Source organism: Pleurodeles waltl, chromosome 7 (assembly GCF_031143425.1).
Source record: "Pleurodeles waltl isolate 20211129_DDA chromosome 7, aPleWal1.hap1.20221129, whole genome shotgun sequence".
Lineage (NCBI taxonomy): Eukaryota > Metazoa > Chordata > Amphibia > Caudata > Salamandridae > Pleurodeles > Pleurodeles waltl.
In genome coordinates, this window is record NC_090446.1 from 865,076,265 (window position 1) to 865,095,807 (window position 19,543).

At 45.3% G+C, this 19,543-nt stretch overlaps 1 protein-coding gene across 1 annotated transcript in view; it reads right to left on the reverse strand.

Annotated features, from left to right (window-relative positions):
* Positions 1–454: 454 nt before the first annotated feature.
* The window catches only part of LOC138245654 (histidine--tRNA ligase, cytoplasmic-like), a 213,916-nt gene continuing 194,827 nt past the window's right edge, over positions 455–19,543 (reverse strand). The window contains exons 12-13 of the mRNA XM_069199400.1: positions 18,276–18,422; positions 455–1,232 (exon numbers count right to left, since the gene is read on the reverse strand). Of these exons, the coding sequence (XP_069055501.1) occupies positions 1,170–1,232; positions 18,276–18,422 (210 nt within the window). The 3' untranslated portion in view covers positions 455–1,169. The remainder of the gene's footprint in view (positions 1,233–18,275; positions 18,423–19,543) is intronic.

The window sequence follows — 19,543 nt, forward strand, 5'->3', positions numbered from 1 at the left end:
CTTGTATAGGCAAGACCTTTGGCTGTGCCAGTGCTTGTTTGCTGCAGCAGCGGGACCACGAGAACTCCAAGCGGTCTATTACAGTGGTTTCCAACCTGTGGTCCAGGGACCGTTGAGGTTCCGCAAAGCCTCCTCAGAGGTTCTGCGGCTGCTTAGAAAATTAAATAACCTTAACAGATTAGGTCCACAGATTTCAGTAATGACTTAGTGGGGGGGGAAGGGGCACTCCGGGTTCCAGTAATGATAAAGTGGGGGTCCACAGAAGTCAAAAAGTTGGGAACCACTGGGGAAAAATACAGATACTACACGAGCCTTCCGCGTCGACGCAGTTCTCCTCTCGACATCATTTGGCAACTCTTGGCACCAGTGATGGACTATGTCAGGAAACAAAAACAAAATCCAGTTTGTCCACTCTGGAGGTTCACGTAAAGATACTGCCCGAACACTCATCCAATAGAAGTAATCATTTTATTTGTTTTTCCCCCCATCGACATGTACACATTGATTGTGGAGACTAAAAAATACTTCCCTTGCTTAAACATTTCTGGCAATTTATTGGATCAATAAATGAAATGAAAGGTGGGAGCGCATGCTCTTGAGAAATACTACCAATTGGTAGATAAACCAAACGGATCAAAGTAATAACTGGGTGAAGTATATTGTGAAGCAAGTGGCCCTACGTACCTGAACACTCTAAATCTCAGAGGAGGACTGGTCTACAAGGAAATGGAGACGGCTATTCTCCATAGGCTGGTGGCTTTGAAAGGACAGAAAGGATGGGGTAGGGTCTGCCACGCGTCAGGGCCGACAGATAGTCTTGGCGCATCACCAGGAGATTTCTAGGGCTCGGTGTGTGGAAGACATGCCCCCATTTACTCTTAAGCCAATCTGCATCGCTCTCCCATGGAAAGGAGCTGAGTCACCAGAGCCCTGCAAATGGCCTCAGGAATAGAACAGGTGTCCATTCCCCCTCCAATATACCGTTTTCTAGCCAGGAGCAACCATCATTAAAATCCCCTGTAAACATTTGCTTCGCAATACAATCGTGATCTGGTGGTCACTGAAGTGAACTCTGAAAATATAATATCTGCAAAGGATTTCTTCGAAGGCTTCTCTTCCAGCCCACATGGTTTCTTCTTCCACTGTGGAATAAAAGACTCGTTCGGTGTCTAGCACACGGAGGGGGTCCTCCTCTTGATCTCTTCTACAAGATCTTGCCTGGAGATATTCACCTACAATAAAGGAGATCACACGAAGTGTCAGAACAATAAAACCAGGTTCAGATGTCCCTTCCAAAAACAAAAGTTACAACAGCCCCTCCCTCCAACCCCCCCCCCCCCCAAACTGCCTCACCACCCCCGCAAGTCTGAAGTTTCCGGCCACTTCTTGACAAGATTTATAAAGATAGCAGTCATCGTTAAAGAGCCAAGCAGGGTATTTATCCATTGACCCACATTCTATTTATTGCCCCACGTTCACTCTGACATTATAAATTGACAGTGCCCCTCCTGACAGCTTAAGAAGGTTAACAATGGATCGCACAAGTTGTTCCACTTCCCTCTGGTGTACTGTGACCACAACTAAAGGAAACAGAACTGTGGAAAACCCACTATGATCGTTCCATTTCCTAAAATCCAATAATAATCATCCTTACACGGGATAATGGAATAAACGCAGTTTATTTTAAGAATTATACTCCTTACTCCCTCGTGACGTTGTTCGATGTGTAGTGCAAAATATGGGAATTCTGGTCATAGAAGGAGGGGATAAGGAAGCTAGAGAGGTGATTAAGTGGGCTCATGTGGAATAAGGTGGAACTAGTCACCTTTTGACAGCAGAACAGAGGGTTCTAAGACGTCAGAATAGGAACACTGGATTTGCAAAATTGACTATTGGGCCTTGCAGCTTCCTGTAAAAAAAAAAAAAAAAAAAAAAAAAAAAAAAAAAAACCCTGCATATTTTGACAAACAGAACATCTTTCCGTATACCTAAACCAATAATCATGGCAGGCAAGGCACGTGTCCTCCTTTTGAACAGGGGAAAGAGCAGAGAGAATAACGAGCTCACTAAACAGATCAAGATATGTGACAAAGCCAATTTAATGAACCACTGAAAAAGGAAGGTTAATAAGGAAACCACATTATGTGACAAGGCAGTGGAAATGGACGATAGAATTAAAGGGATGAGATTTCATTAGCATCTCTTCACTTGAAGTCTTCACTTAGTCACCTTAATGATATTCACTGCATTTGGGGGAGGATATAGATTATACAAGAAGGGGATTTTAAAAATATATACAATCATAGCTTGCACTAATCAATCAATCATTAAAGTGTTAAGGATGTGATTTCGAGGCACGTGCTCTATCAATGTAGAAACTCAAAGCTCTTTTTGGGTCCAAACAATGCAGCCTTTCTTCCTCCTTAGAAGGATGAAAAGGACAGAAAGTAGGAAGGGTAATAGATTGTCCTAGGGGAAAGTGTAGGAAAATTCCCTCTTTTTTGGCAAGGTTATGCCCACTTTTTGCTTTGTGCTTAGACTGTCTTCACTGGGATCCTGCTAACCAGGACCCCAGTGATTGTGCTCTCTCCCTCCAAATTTGGTTACCTAGGACCTTTGTACATTCCACAATTGGCATACTTGTGTCCCCTTATAAGTCCCTAGAATATGGTACGTGGGACTCCTCTCCAAATGTGTTGCTGATTGAGCCTCACCACAACTTACTGTGCCCTCAGCCAGTAGGTTGCCTGTGGGGGCTGCAACAGCTTCTGCTGACTCTCCCGACTGCTGAGGGTCAGCCCGGAATACCCTCCAAGGGCTGAGCCCACTGGACCTTGCTGTTCCTCTTCAGCCTGGCAACTCTTCTTTTGCCTCCTCTTGAATTTGCCAAGGCTTGTTGGTGGTTCTCCTAACCACTCACCATCTGCAACACTCCAGGGACTCCTCTGCAGCTCCTGGGCTCCGCAGCGGGTCTTCTCCTTCCCCGTCGACCCGGATCTTCATCCAAAGAAGGGTGGATGGTGGCTCTTGCCCCGACTGGACACTCCATCGTGGACTGGACTCTGTTCCCTTCTTTTGCAGGTCCTCTTCTTCCAGAATCCATCTTTGGTTCCTCTGATCTGGTCCTGTTCTTGCACAATCCATATTCTAAGTCCTCTTGTTAGTCCTTGGGAAAACCAGGTACTTACCTCAGCTCTCCTGGTAGCTGGGGGTCACTAAGGTACTCACCTTTTGGGGTCCTGAGTTCTCTGAGCTCCCTTCTAACTACTCCATACCCTTGGGTGGGGGACTTCCCTTCGCATTCCACTATTTTAGTATTTGGTTTAGTCGTCCCCCAGGGCCCTAACTATTTTCTACAATTCTTGCCAATGCTTGTTGTTTTCAATGCTCTTTTCTGATTGCTATTCTGTGTTTATATATATATAGTATACTTACCTCCGGTTAGGGGGACTGCCTATAAGTTATCTAGTGTAATGTTACTGGAATAAAGTACCTTTTATTTTGGTAACAATGTGTGGTTCCTTTCATGTGTAATATGTTACTATGTGACTATTGTGGTATTGCATAAGCTTTGCATGTCTCCTGGATAAGTCTTGGCTGCTAATCCCTCAGCTACCTCTAGAAAGCCCTGGCTTCCTACACACTGTCTTCATTCACTAATAGGTGTCTACCACACACCAGGCCAGCTTCCTACAGAAAGGAGTCGCCACCTTCGCTAGGAAAGCAGATCAGATTCTCAAAACCACCTTATTCGCATAAAAGGAAGTAAACGGGGCTTTAATACTTAAAGACTGTAACTCACTAACATGTCTAGCCGTCGTGATGGCTACAAGAAATACCAATTGAAAAGTAAGAAATCTTAACGGACAGCTATGCACTGGCACACAGAGCACCCATAAGAAACGTAAAAACTAAATTAAGGTCCCACTGGGGCATAACTAACGGAGTAGGGGGAGACTTAAACAGGGAAGGTTGATCGGTTAAGCAAATAAATGCCGACAGTGCAGACAAATAGCCCTTCACTGTCGCTACTGCAAAACCCTGTTGCGCCAGGGAAAGTGCAAACTGCAAGACATTCGATAATCAGGCTTTTAAAGGATCAACATCCTTTGCAGAGCACCATTTTACAAATTTATCCCATCCACCAGCATATACCATCTTGGTGGAGTGTAGCCTGGCCAATAAAAAAAAACATCCACATCTTCAGGGGGGAGAGAAAAAGAACCTCAGGTTGCCCTGTTCACTCTCCAGGCATGTAGGTGCAAGCTCTGGAGGTGGGGGTGTAGAAGCTGCCCCTGCGACTGTGAGAGGAAGTCTTTTGTGTGAGGGCGACTGAGTAGAGGGCACAGTGACAGCTGAAGAAGATATATGTACCACACACTTTGAGGCCAATCCTGTGCTAATAATATGACTTGGGCCTAGTCCTGGCGAATTATCCTCAGGACTCGAGGAATCAAGGGTATGCAGGGGTGGGGTGGGGGGGGGAGCGTAAAGTACCTGGGAGCTCCAACTCAACTGAAATGCCCCCCCCAATGCTCCCAGCATTAGATACTGGAGGCTGAAGAACAACGGGCAGTGCGTGCTCTTGTGAGTGTCAAACAGGTCTATCTGAGGTGTCCCTCATAACCTAAAGAGGTGAAGTACCATCTCCGGATGGAGACGCCACTCATGGTCGCCTGAGAAATGCCAGCTGAGACTGTCCACACATAGGTTCAGAACTCCAAGTGGTTGCCACAATACAAATCCAATGGTCCTGAGCTCAGGACCAGAGTCACAAAGCTTCTTTGCAAAGAAAATATGACACTACTCCTCCATGTTTGAGGTACCGCATTGCAGTAGTGTTGTCTGTCAAGACCTGAACCGAGGTGTCTGTGATCACTGTAGCCAATGGGGGTTGAGGACAAAATGGCTTTCCTTGTGATAGACTGACATCCACAACACACCATCGGAGATCAGCTGCAGTGTCTCCAGAGATCTTGACTGACTCTCTGAGATCCCCTTGTGTTGAAACCACTGCCAGCAGAGGAACCACTGTAGGGCCCTCATGTGCCAGCATGCATGAGTGACCAACAGAATGGAGAAAGCAAACAGAATGAGCAGACGTAAGACCTTTAGGCCTGGAACAAGCGCTCCACTCTGAAATATCAGAATCATAGCCTGAATATCTTGAATCCTTTGAGGAGGAGGGTTGGCACGATTTACTGGGGTGTCCAATACTGCCCCTATGAACAGGGTGCACTGAGAGAGTCCTAGGTGAGATTTGGGTACGTTGATGGAAAACCCCAGATTGAACAACAGTTGAGATGTCAAATGCAAGTGATACAACACCAACTCCAGAGAGTTGGCTTTGAGCAATTAATCGTCCAGGTAAGAGCACACTGGTAGTGCCCACCCTCTGAGATGTGCTACAACCACTGCCATCACCTTCGTGAAGACTCGAGGTGCGGAAGTAAGACAGAACATAAGGACCGCAAACTGTTTGCGTTGCGACCCTACCATGAACCAGAGATACTTACTGTGCGACTGCAGAATGGGAATGTGAAAATACGCACCCTGTAAGTCTATGGAAACCATCCAGTCTTCTTAGTCCAGCGCAAGAAGCACCTGAGCTAAGGACAGCATTTTGAATTTTTCCTGTTTAAGGAAGAAATTCAAAATCCTAAGGTCTAAGATAGGCCATAAATGACTGTCCTTCTTGGGTATGAGGAAATATCTTGAACAACACCCCTGACCCCTTTCCAGCTCCGGAACAAACTTTACTGCGCCTTTTAACAGAATTTGCACGTCCTGCTCTAGCAGCAGTAGAAGTTCTTCTAAACGAAAAACTCTGTTGGGCAAGAAGGGGAGCGGGAAAATCTCGGAAGGGAAGGGCATATCCATTTTCCACAATGCTCCATACCCAACTGTCCGTTGTTATGGACTTCCATTCTTGCAAAAAATGAATCAACCTTCCTCCCACAGGTAGAGAGTGCTCGCTTAAGATGACGGAACCAGGGCTGCTTCTCTGAAAGATTAGCAGAGGAGGTAGAAGAGGAGAAAGAAGGCTGATGGGCTGCCTCTCGTTGTTTAGCTCTGCCACGTCTTCTATAGGATCTGTACAGGGGATCAGCTGATTGCAGTTGCTGAAAATGCTGCCTCCCTCGAAAAGAGGAGCTCCGGCCAAACCCCCTCATCCTACGCAGTGTTCTGTAGCTCATTGAGAGGGACTACTGACCCAATGATGTTGCCTTACTTTCTTTAAATCTTTCTAAGGCCGAATCTGCTTTGGCCCCAAGCAGTCTGGATCCGTCAAAGGGCAAATCCATAATGGTGGACTGTACGTCTGGGGAAAAAACCCAGAGCCCCTCAATCAGGTGTGTCACCTAGTAGCAATTGAAGTCCCCATGGCCCTGCCCACCAAATCCACCACAACAAGGCCTGATTGTATCACCTGCTTTGCTGCAGTTCGACTGTCATTTAAAAGTTCAGTAAAATGGCCTTGAGGACCTTGCGTAACTTGAAAAAGTGACATCCCTGGCTGAATCCATCAAAGCATGGATATATCTGCCTAAAAGACGTGCAGCATTCACTGATTTCAAGGCCATGCTAAAAGAAGAAAAAATCTTCTTAGAAGATTGTCCCATTCTTTTTTGATTCCCTATCCGCAGGAGTCGTTGGAAAGGAACAAGGGGCTGATCTAGTAGAACAAGAAGCCTGGACCACCAAGCTCTCTAGTGTTGGATGTTGACTTAAAAACCCAGGATCTCCTGGATCCATTTTATACCTCCTGGCAACAGATCTCAACACCACTGGACCTGACACAGGCTTCTATCACACATCCAACACTGGCTCAGCCAGGTCCTCATTGAATGGTAATAAAGGCTCTGAAGTGGACATCGAAGAATGAAGGACTTCCGTTAGTACATTTATTTTCAACTCTGCTGACAGAAGAGGCAAGTCCAACATTTCAGCTGCCTTTCTTATTACCGCATGGTAAGTTGTAACCTCAGGTGGAGGTATGCCCCGTGGAGATAACTCCCACTCTGGGGAAGTGTCTAAACCACTTGCCACACCTATACCTTTGAATTCCTGGGATGGTACAAGAATTTCACCTTCTTCCAGCTCAGAATCCTGATGCAAGTCTAAATACTTTTGCTCCTCTAGAAGCCTTAAGGCTTCTGTACGGGACCTCAACCTGGACTCCAGCAGCGGTGTCGGAAAAGAATATAACTGCATCGGTGACATCTGTTGCGGTGCCGGTGAAGCTGGTGTTGGCACCTGTATCCTAGATGAAGAATCCATTCAAGCTGGAGTTGAGTGACATGACGTCGGTTGTGACCTCTCAGTTGTCAGTACTGGCACCGCTGGCGCCACTGATTCCTGCTGAGAGTCAGTCGGCAAAGGAGTCACCTTCCTTGGTGCCATTGAAGGCCAGGGGTACCAGGGCTGTTGGCATGAAGGGTAGGATCAGAGCCTGCCTATACGGCGCTAGGAAACCTTCAAAGGAGAAGGACAATGGACCTTTGGGGCCAGCCGGCGCACCAGAGGGAGTCATTGCCCTGTTCAAAATGCATAGCATTTAAGAAGCTCGTCAGGTCAGTCCCAGGAGCTGGGAAAGTAGGATACTCCTGCTCCTGTTGAGGAGGTCGAGCAGTTCCTGATGTCGGCATGATCGCTTCAGTCTCCTGATCCGGTGGAGCCACCAGTGAAAACTGCGCCACCCGAGCCGTAGGTGACACCGGGATCTCCACTAAGGAAGGCGCCAGGGAAACTTAAGGTGACTTCCGAGGAGGAAATAGAAGACCGACTCCGGGAACCATGACATCGTCTCTTGTTATAAGACCTTGAAGACCGAAAAGACAGCGACTTCCCCTGTGGTTGGGATCTGCGACAGCCTCGCTTGTCTTTCTTCACCTTGGCCAAGAATAATTTCACTTCTCTCTCCTTCAGAGCCTTAGAATGCATACTCTGACACGAAGCACAGCCCCGACATCATGATCAGATCTAAGGCATCATAGACAATCTTCATGCGGATCAGTAACCAATATCTGGTCTCCGCATTCCCGACAAGATTTGAAACCTGACTTCTTAGGTGAAGACATTGTCGCCTATCGAGAGAACAAAACCTCAATTCCCTCGAAACAGTGTAACCAACACTGAGAGGTAGGAAAAACAGCTATGCATCGAATGTGGAAAAAAGGGAACTGACATCAGCACGCCAGCGAGGACTTCTTATGGCTCTGATGACGGAAGACGGGATCACGTGTAGAACCTTGCTATTGTAACGTCCTTGTCAACGTGGGGAGCTAGAGAGAAAAACTTTCTGTTGAATGCTGGCACGAAATTTTTTTGGTAGGTACTAATACTTAAATGTTATAGTCCTGAAAGTTAAGTAAACAAGGGCTGATTTACGTTAGCCTAACTGTCAATGCTATGTTAACTGAAAATAATGCATTAACATTCAAAGGCCTGTTTTCGCGCTGAATTATTTCCCATGAGATGTTTTTCTCTTTTGCAGCAGATGTTGTAACTTTCCAGAAGCCTTCTGTTAGTGAATAGGCATTTCTTTTGCATTAAACAACTGATAGGTGCTCACCGGGAGGACAGAAGACAAAAGGAAGAATGATACATGAGAAGAACAGTGTAGATCGCAAAATGTGAACAATATATCTTTTCAAGGTCTAAAGTCTATGGGGCACTGTATGACTTTGATAAAATGGGGAGTCTCAGGAGTTTACTGAAATCCTACTGGATGATGCAAGAGACAAAGGACATTAATGTTGCCACTTAGAATACTGTGTGTTTATATTAGGCTACCAGGCCCTGACTGTTCTAGATTAACAGTCAGATTCCTTCACGAACTCTGACTGAAAACTCTACTGTGAGTTTCTTATATCTCTGAACATGAGAGGCTGCTAATCTTGTTTCTCTGATGTCTGCTGACTTATGGCTGAGAATGCTTTCCAGCTTAATATGCAAAGGCTTTATGCTTCTCAATGATTCTCTCATCAGGACCCTTCAAGAGCAAATGAACTGACATCTTTTTCTACCTTATTCCACTATAATTTAGATTAGGGAATTTCCTTTATGGAACACGCATGTTCTAATATTATTAACTTACTATAACAAATACTGTATTCTATCTTATAATCAATTCAATTATTGAATTACATTAACTTTAATGTTGACACTGAAAAGAATAATTCTTGCTGAATTAAAATGAAATCTTAAAAAGAATGTGAAAATAAAAACCTTTAACTCAAATTCACTTCATTGACTGTACTAAAAGTCATTAATGATTTTTCATGAAATTGGACCCATGTAAATGCTTGCTCCCTTTTATTTCTCCTTGTTGACAAACAAAGGCCCATATGAATGCTGAGTGCTAATAAAAGGTTTCACTTTTTAATAAAAGTCTCAATTACAAAATGTTTCAGAATCAGGAGGTCGGAATAACTCAATAGCAGTGCAATGGGGAAACTACAAAGCACAGTATAGACTAGCAACCCTTTTTCACAACAAAGGAAGAGTATGCAGTGACAATTTAACTTAACAATCATAGCTAATCAGCCATGCAGTAGCTTCCTCTACCACAGCAACAGAGGGCCCTGACAACAGAAGCACCCACTTTAACCAGAAGAGAACCTATGTGCGGCAAGCAGCAGGGGGCCATGCTAGGCTGCTACAGTTCATCTATCCCTGGTTCCAATTCTGAAGTAGCAGACGGCAGGGAACAAAAGGCTTCAGTTTCTTACAGTCAGACTAACCAAATTACCTCCATCCATAAGTTATCACCTCAGTCATTTCACCGCCATCCATCCCCTCAACAAACCAATACAATTACTACCAATCTGTACTCTGATGGTCCTCAAAGTCTTTGGTGTTCAGACACCTTAAAATGACATGCCTTCTTCATTACTGGCTATCAGAACAAAGTTATTTTCTAAGGATTTGTCATCTTTGGTGGATAGTAAATGGCGAGGGACCTCAGCATGCCCTACCCCTAGTCGTGTGACTATGGTTCTCCAACAATGGGATGTATTAAACCTCATATATACCCAAGTAGTACTTATTCCGAGAACATCAATGGGTACTTAGTAGTTACAAGCATACTAATAAATTAATCAATAAAACAATACAATCACCCAGAATGAGGTTTGGTGTGCCAACAACATACAAAACGTCCTCAATATCCCCCCACAGGAAATAAGCACAGCACAAATAACACAAAGAGCTCTATGCTCAAAGGAGAAAAATGTGGCTACCCATGAATTGATTGAAGAGCCCAAAACTATGGCAAACAGGTAACCTCTGCTGGTATACACACAGGCCCGATTCTACAGCACAGAGGAGGTGGATTGCCTGTAGACACCAAGCATGGACCAATTTTATAAACCAAGGGAAAGAGTACACATTTTCTCCAAAACCCATGCCCAGACGCACACAAGGGCACTAGTGCATGAGAAAAAGAACTATGTGTAGTTCATCGTTCTTTGACAATGCAGGAGGAAAAGGCTTACAGAGAAGGTAAAGACCCATGACAAAACAGATGAGCTATCACCGGTGTAACTTCCTGCTCCACTATTCCTATCCACTACCACTATACCCATGCCAGTCTGGAGAGCAGGCCACGTTAGTTACACATTTCGACTGCATGGAGCCAAGGTGGAGCAAGGCTACTGTCTCCCGAAAACTAGTCACTCCAGCGTGAGGCTCTAAAGACATGTCTATGGCAGCAACGGCCACCCTATGTGTCAAAATGCCTTTGCAGAGGATCTTATTGGTAGGGAATCAATGCAATTTGACTATACCTTTCCACGTCTGACAGATTTACAATTCAACTGGGTGCTAAAATAGCACATTAAAAAGAACACTCTGAGATTTTCACTTCTCCATTTCAACATGGTTTGCAATGTTGCCAAATAAAGAAAAAACGAAGACAAAAGCCCAGTTTGGCTACCTAGAAAAAATGTCTGTTCTAACTTGGGATTACAACCACACTCAGTTAGATCTAGAAATTTCCCACTTTGATCTCCTTCTTTAAATCCAGATGAACTGGTGTAGGAAAGTTCCCATTTTGGCATGGCCCCCCCCTCACACACACTTTTTGCTGATATCAGATGCTACATTAACAGACTGTGTGCTGGGATCCTGCTAACCAGGCCCCAGCACCTGTGTTCTTTCCCTAAACTGTACCTCTGCTTCCACGACTGGCACAACCATGGCACACAACAAACTCCCTTGTAAAAGGTACCAGTGGTACCAAGGGCCCTGTTGCCAGGGAGGGCGTCTAAGGGCTGCAGCATGTTTTGTGCCACCCTAAGGGACCCCTCACCAAAAGCACATTCACACTGGCGTTGCAGCTTGTGTTTGCTGATGGGCGGAGGAAAGATAAAGTCGACACAGCATCCCTCCCTGGGTGCCATGCCCACAAAACACTGCCTGTGGCATAGGTAAGTCACCCCTCTAGCAGGCCTTAGCCGCATGAGGGCATAGTTGCATGAGCAATATGCCCCTACAGTGTCGAAGTCCATTCTTAGACATTGTCAGGGCAGTGTGGCCATAGTGAGTTAATGGGCTAGGAGTTTGTCATTATAAACTCCACAACTCAATGATGTCTTTACTGAAGACTGGGAAGTTTGGTATCAAACTTCTCAGCTCAATAAACCCACACTGATGCCAGTGTTGTATTTATGGAAAAATGCAGACATAGAGCATCTTAAAGATGGCTCCTGTATTTCACCAAACCCTTTAGTGTAAGGCTGACCGGTCTGTGCCAGCCTGCCACTAACAGACAAGTTTCTGACCCCATGGGGTGAAAGTCTTTGTGCTCTCTGAGGTCTCTGGGTGGAGGTGCTTTCCGACTCCTACCTGCAGGAACTGCACCACTTTGGAGGGGGGGGGGCTTCAAAGGCTCCTGCCTCATGCTGCACTGCCCCAGGGCACTCTAGCTAGTAGTGACAGCAGGTCCGGTAGGAAGATTAGTAAACACCAGAAGATATGCCCACCCCAGAGAGGATTACCCCTAGGGTGTCCAGAGCCCAGGTGAAACCCTCCTGTCAGAATCCTCCACCATGCTTTGGAGGATACAAGCCAGTAGGGTAAGGAATGTGCCCTCTACCCAAAGGGAGCAGGCACAGTAAGGGTGTAGCCACCCTGAAGGAGAGTAGTCATTGGCTACTGCCATCTGACCCCTGTAACACCCTTAAATCTAGTATTTAAGGGCACCCCTGACCCTTGATCTTCAGATTCCTGGCAACATGAAAAGAAGAAGAAGGACTGAAGAGCCGCACCAGAAGAGATGACTCCAGATGACAACTGACTTGACCTGTCTGCAGCTTCAAGAATTCTGCTACAAGGAGATGACTCGTCCTGCAGGACCAGCAAGCTCCATAGACCCCCTGCCTACCAAAGGACCAAGAACGCCAGAGGACAGCCGCCCTGTCCACAAAGAAACCTCCAAGAAGGACTCCAGAACCACCCCAGATCTGCAAGTCCTGTCCACTCTGCACCAGACGCCCATGGCCCATGTCCAGGTGGCCCACCGGTCCAGAGAAGGCCCCCAGTCGATTCCAACTTCGAGTCCACCCTGGGTTGACCCCTCCTGAACAATACGACAACGCCTGCAGCCTAAATCCAGAGAACCCCCCTGAGCGTGACTGGCTCTGGTGAAGATTTCCCGAAGCATAAAGGCACCCCTGCACCCGTAGCCCCCTGGCCTTGGAGGGGGGGGCATTGAGTGTGTGCCTCATTACTTCACTGTGTGTGTACAACAAATGCTTAGCACTACCCTCTGATAAGCCCAACTGCTCGACCACACTGACACAAAAGAAAGCATTATTATTATCGATTTTAGCCTCTGTAAAGCCTCTGGGGAACCACTGGACTCTGTGCACCCTATACCTCACTTTGGTATAGTATAAACAGAGTTAGCTTCCTACAACTGGATCAACAAAATATTCTACATAAGTGTTCTCCTTTGTCTATTAAGTGACCCATTGTAGAACACTTCTATCTGTAGGGACACAACCAACTGCCAATACAAATTTACAGGTTAAATCACAAACTGGTGAAATTAATTTCACTCAGAATCTTCCAACATATAATTCCCAAAGCTCCTAGGGTAGTAAGATAACATTAGTAAAATGTTAAAGCAGTGCTGCATTAGCACCCTCTTTCACTTCCTTGATGTACACCTCACAGAGGTATTTTTTTTATACATTCATTTTTTTCTCTGCCTACTCCTCTGTGAGAAGGCTGTTTTTTTTTTTGCAATTGCACAGTGGTGAAGTATTCTGTATTGTACAATCTGAAGGACAAAGACATTAGCAGAATTGAAAAAGCTGAGCTTATGGGCTGGTCAGTATTTGAAAAGGTGATGACTAGAAGAACTATTGATATTTATTTTCATAAGTCATTAATTAAAGCATCACAATACCCTTGTTTGACGTATAGCACTACAGTCGATATGAAGTCAAGCTTTTTTTTTTTAAGTTAATGTTTCATTGCCACTAGGTAGTTATAGTTAGGTCAGCTGTTCCACAGGAAAAGTGTTGTTAATATCTTTGGAACCATTTGATGATTATCTATTAAACTTTCTAAAAAGGTGCTATTTTTCAACTAGTTTGTGCATAGAATGTTGTGTCGAGTGTGGGCTGAGAAAAAAGGGGGGTCCCCAAAACACGGAATCCCCATGCATTTTCCACAGACTTCTTTAAGATGGGCTACAGCAAATATTGCTGAACGAAATTACATCAAATTCGGCAGGAAGCTAGAAATTGGTCCGCGAATTGTGATTTGGTCTAAATCCATTCAGTAGTTTTTGAGAAATTAAGGTTAAAAAATGATTGTATATTCGGATGGTTGGGTCTGCAAGAGTCTCGAAAGACTCTTGCAGGAGTGGCATTTTAAAAATACTGTGTTCTTATTGGCTCATGTAGATTATTTTTTTTCTCTTGGTTGCGGGAGTGAGAGCTCGGATTGGCTGCCAGCAACATGATACAAATGTTTCTGGCAGCTGTTACAGGACTAGGGGACTTAGTCTGCTGTCTTGAAATTCAAAGAAATAGTATAAGGGGCCGGGTAGAGATACCCTGACCCCATATGCCCAACTGGTGGTGGTGGTGGTTGACAGGGGACGGTGTGGACCCAGAGGCACTCCCCGGGGCCGAAAAATAAAAAAATAAAATTGGCAAAAAATGCTGCGTGAGACTCTTGCAGGATCACATTCAATATCCTTATGCCAGTGGAGCCCACCCTCGGGTGGTATTCGTGAAGAGGAGCGGTGCTGCCCACCCTTAGGCCGAAATTTGTTTAAATGGGCGTGGGATCACACAGCTCCCCTACTCGAGCCTCATGAGTCCCCGGGGAGCCCACTCCATGGGCCAAAAATACTTTAGATAGGGAGGACCAGACACTGGCTAGGTGAAGCCATGTAGCCAACCCTTCGGCTGTGTACAGCCTGGCGTTGGCTGCAGGTCCACTGTAGGCCCTGGGTGGCAGTGGGTTGGGTTTATATACTGTAATTAAATATTACTTTACGTTAAAACATTTCTAGAAATTTGCTAGAAAACAAAACAAAAGTTAAAGTGATGGTAAAGTTAGGTGTGAGAAAAAGATTTGCTTTTATTGAAACAAAACCCTTGTAAACTCATTGAAAAAAACACAAAGATTAAAGTAACATTATAGTTAGGTGAAATTGCTGGTGACAACATGAACGTTTTAAAGCAAAAAAATTTTTTTTAAAACACAGAAATTCAACAGTTATAGTTAGCATTGTTAACTATAACATGCGTCACCGCCACGTTGTGCTTATGACCTCACATATGGCATTACTCATGACAAGTTCTATGACATAATTTATGACATGGTACCTTGCAGTGGGGTAGATTGGGTGGTGTAGATTGGAGTATGGTAGATAGGGGTAGAGTAGATTGGGTGGGGTAGATTATGGTACATTTTAGTGAGGTAGATAGGATTATATTGGAGTGGAGTACATTGGAGTGTGGTGGACTGAATGGGGTGGACTGAATGGGGTAGACTGGAGTGGGGTAGGTTGGAATGGCGTAAGTGGGGTAGACTGGAATGGGGTGGATAGAGGCCAGTTCGGTGTAGCATACTGGGTGGTTTAGAATGGGGTAAGGTAGATTCGGGAATATTGGGGTGGGGTAGGTTGGGATAGATTGGGGTGTGGTAGATTCGGTGGGGTCGATTGAGGTGGGCAAACTGTAGACTGGTGTAGGATGGGTGAGGTAGATTGGTGTGGGGTATTTTTGAATGAATTAGATTGGGGTAGATGCAGTGTGGTAGATTGGGGCATACTGGGGTACATTGGAGTGGGGGCGGTCTGAGGTACATTGGAGTAGGGTAGACTGGGGTACACTGGAATGGGGTAGATTGAAGTGGGTAAAGAGGGGATATACTGAGTGGGGTAGAGAGTGATAGACTGGAGTGGGGTAGATTGTGGTAAATTGGAGTGGGGTAGACTGGAGGTGTAGATTGGACTGGGTTAGGTTGGGTGGGGTAGATTGGATTGTGGTAGGTCGGATAGTGTGGTAGGTTGGGTGGGATAGATTGGGTTAGATTGGAGTGGGGGAATGGAGTGGGGTAGGCTGGGGTAAACTACAGTGGGGTAGGCTTAAGTAGACTGGAGTGGGGTAGACTGGAGTAGGGTAGATAGGAGTGGGATAGATGGGGTAGATTGGAGTGGGGTAGACTGGAGTAGGGTGGATAGGAGTGGGATGGATTGGGTAGGCTTGAATGGCGAAAATTGGAGGGTAGACTGGAGTGGGTTAGACTGGAATGGGGTAGGTGGGGTACATTTAAGTGCGGTAGACTGAGGTACGTTGGGTGTGTTAGACTGAGGTGGGGTAGTTTGGGGCGAGGTACATTAGGGTGGGGCAGAATGGAAGACTGAAGTGGGGTATATGTTGGGGTAGACTGGGGAGGGGTAGGTTGAGTGTGAAGAATGGGGTAGATGTTGGTGGGGTAGAATGGGTAGACTAGGTTGGGCAGACTGAGGTAGATTGGGGTGGGGTATATTGGGACAGATTAAGGGTGGGGTATGATGGGTGCAGTAGGCTGCAGTGGGTACACTGGAGTAGGGCAGACCGGGGTAGATTGGGACAGATTGGAGTTGGGTAGATTGGGCTAGATTGGAATGAGGTAGATTGTGGTAGACTGGAGTGGTGTACATTGAGGTACACGGGAAGGGAATAGATTGAGGTAGAATGGAGCGAGGTAGATTGTCGTGGAGTAGACTGGAATGGGAAAGTGTGTTTGGAATGGGGCAAACCACACGGTAGACTGGGGTAGATTGTAGTGTGATGATTGGAGTGGGATAGGTTGTGCTAAAGTGGAGTGTGGTAGAGCAGCTTGGAGTAAGAATGAAGTGGGGCTGAGTAGAGTAGACTGGAGCTGGGTGAAGTGTGATGCGATGAAGAAGGGGCAAAACAGCACCTGAAAGAAGGGGAGAAGCAGTGCCATGAAGATGGAGGAGCGATAGTGCGATGAAGCGGGGGGTACAGTCTAATGAAGTTTGAGCATTATTAGGCTGACGTGCACGTTTCTTTTTATTATCAACAGCTGTGTAGGCAATCTGTTTTGAAAAGTGAAAAAAAGACTTTACTAACCCAGGACACATTTATCCCATTGCAGGTACACGAAGAAAAACTCAACTACCCAGCTTCAAATGTTTGGGAGCAGTTTTAAATGTAGGTATTTTGTTAATTAATAAAACGTATTCATTTTGTGTGATCTTTTTGTTTTTGCATAAAATTGGTGTTGCTTCACACGAACAACTGCAAAATGGACAAATTCTGTTTCACTGCATAGCAGCTTCATTTCTTGCTAGTCCGTTACTGCAATACTGAGAGAGCCATTCCAGGGTTCATTTGCATGCCCATAATGCTATAGGTTCTAACTGATGATTTAGGCTACTTCCTCCTTTTTAAATTGTCTTTTAGCCACACCAGCGATATGTTTGAAAATGCCAGTAGACAGCGCAAAGTGCATGGGCAGTGGGCCCTAATTTTCAAAATCACTCTCTTTAAAATCCTTTCAGATTACGATTTAATACACTGTTCTGTAGGATTTTGTTCTAGGTCACATTCTGCCTGCAAAACAATGCAGCTTCTCCTGCTTCCAAGTGCAAAGGGGAAGTAGCAACAGCTACTGAGGAGGAGGGTGGGAGGGTGCGGGGGTTGGGAGATGCAACAAGTAATTCTGAGTGGCATTTGCTCGTTTGTTATTGTAAACGAAATGGGAATAGAACCTAAGTAGCGAGGACCGTGCTTAAGCACAATTGATGGGTCGGGGTACGGGAATGTAAAAAAATAAAAAAACAGATGTGGGAAGAGGGCTAGGGTGAGACAGAAAAGAAGTAACATGAATGGAGAAAGGAGCGAGTGGAAACACAAGTACTTGGAGTGCGTAAACACAATTAAAAAATAGCTCCAAATGGACATAGGTACTTGGTCATGCACTGGGGGAGGGTAAACACAAGAGGCATAACACATGCCTGTCATGGCAAACTGCAACAAAGGATATGAGAGCGACGTTGCAGCTAACAAATGGTGAGCCTGTGGGTGGGGTGTAGTCCACTAACTGTAAGCAACATGCATCGAAGAGGTAGTGCATGTGCTTTCTAGCTGAAACCTAAAAAAGTATTTGCAATGCAACGGGTCTCGCATTTCTCGGAGTTAGAGCCATTAGCAGTTGTAAGCTCCCAACCAGACTTTTCTTGCCTCATTAAATGGAAAAAAACAAGCGCGATCGCGCTGATAAAAAATGGAAATGGAAATAGAAACGGTCTCAGGGTCGATGTCATGCAAAGTGCTAGACTTCTGCCAAGCGAGATCGCGCTGCGAAAAAGTAGTCCACAAACCGGATGGAAAACAGGGAGCCTCGTATGTTTTCAGTACTTGGTCGCTGTGCTCGAGGAGGGCTAACCACTGGAAAAGGAATGTCGTATGCATGCCTTCCACTAATGAAAGCAAGCAGATTTTAAAAGGCAAGCCCACGAACCAATGAAAGACATTGACGTGACATGGGCGGGGCTCAGAGCCCTTTTCTAACTTCTACAGCATCTTGCAAGTGATACGCATGCGCAAGCGCATGCTATCGCAGGCTCAACCCTAAAAAAGTGGGTGCCCCTTTACACCTAATCCACAGGTGTGGATCTGAAGGTAGATTCATGCAAATCTCAGCATATACACAAAATGTGTCACGTACAGGTTTTACAGATGTCAAACACTGTTTAACTGCTTTAAAACTGGAATTCAGCATGGTGCCCTTACCTCCTCCCGTGTTGCCACAACACGTAGCTTGACTACTCCATCTTTCAACTCCTGCTCCCCAATGATGGCCACAAGAGGGATCCCGGTCTCCTCACAGTATTGCAATTGGTTCAGCAGTTTGGGATTCTTCTTGTACAGCATCTCTGCCTGTAGAAAAATAAGGACATGACAACATCTGTATAGTGGATCTTTGCATTCACAAGGCAGCAGCGGAAGAAGGATAATGCCTATAAGATGAGCACAGCATTGTTACAAACATAGACAATTCCTGAGATTATTAAATGTGAAAAATGTACTTACCAGTACAACCTCCAATATGCACATCCTGCTGGCTCTTCACCATCACCCTCTCTCTCAACTTTAGTTCCATTAGTGGAAAAATGGGAACTGTGCTTTAACCTAAAATATATGGCAACTATATGTACCCCATCTAACCTCCTCTTGAAAATCCCCAAAGCCCCACCGTAATTCACATAATTGCTTCATGAAAACCAGTAGGCAAAGCTGAGTTCGAGACTGTAATAAAGACTAACAGTACCAGACTCAAGAAATGATGCATTTTCCAAAGCTGTTGTTGGCTCCACTATTCCCAACTACTGGGAATAGGTCACAAAGATAGATGAAGAGAAGGTGGCAGCAATGGCAATGTATATTCTGCCTACTTGAGCAGATGAAGTTTGGCCCAGTTATCTGTAGATATGTCAAAATATTATATACAGACCCAAGGGCATGGGTTAGGGTGGACGGGGAATGATGGCCTCCATTTGCTATTGCATGGGATGCCTGCTCTACAGTGTGTTATTCGCCCTCGTCACGGGACCTTTTGTGGAGTAGATCCACAGAAATTCACAGTTGTAGGGGTTCTGGTGGACAACGATGCAAGAAGTCAGAATATCATTCTATGTGGGTGACATTCTCTTATATATTAGCGAGACAGAACATTCTATCCCCCATTAACATAAATACTATGGATCTATGGGGAGGCTTCAGATCTAAATGTTAATTGGTCCAAATCAACATATTCTCCAGAATCAAGCGGGCACCAAATGATCAGGGCAGTGATTAATGTACAATAGGTGGGACACATATCTGGGGATGTGGACTGCGCAGTGCAGGCAGCAGGCATAGGAGCTGAACACAGCTCCTTTGTTATCCCGCTTCAAACAGAATATAGAATTATGAAGCTCCCCTTCCGTAACTGTGACAGGTATGGGTGCCCATTTTAATAAGATTTTGCTTCCTCGTCTGATGTATGTTCTCCTGAACTT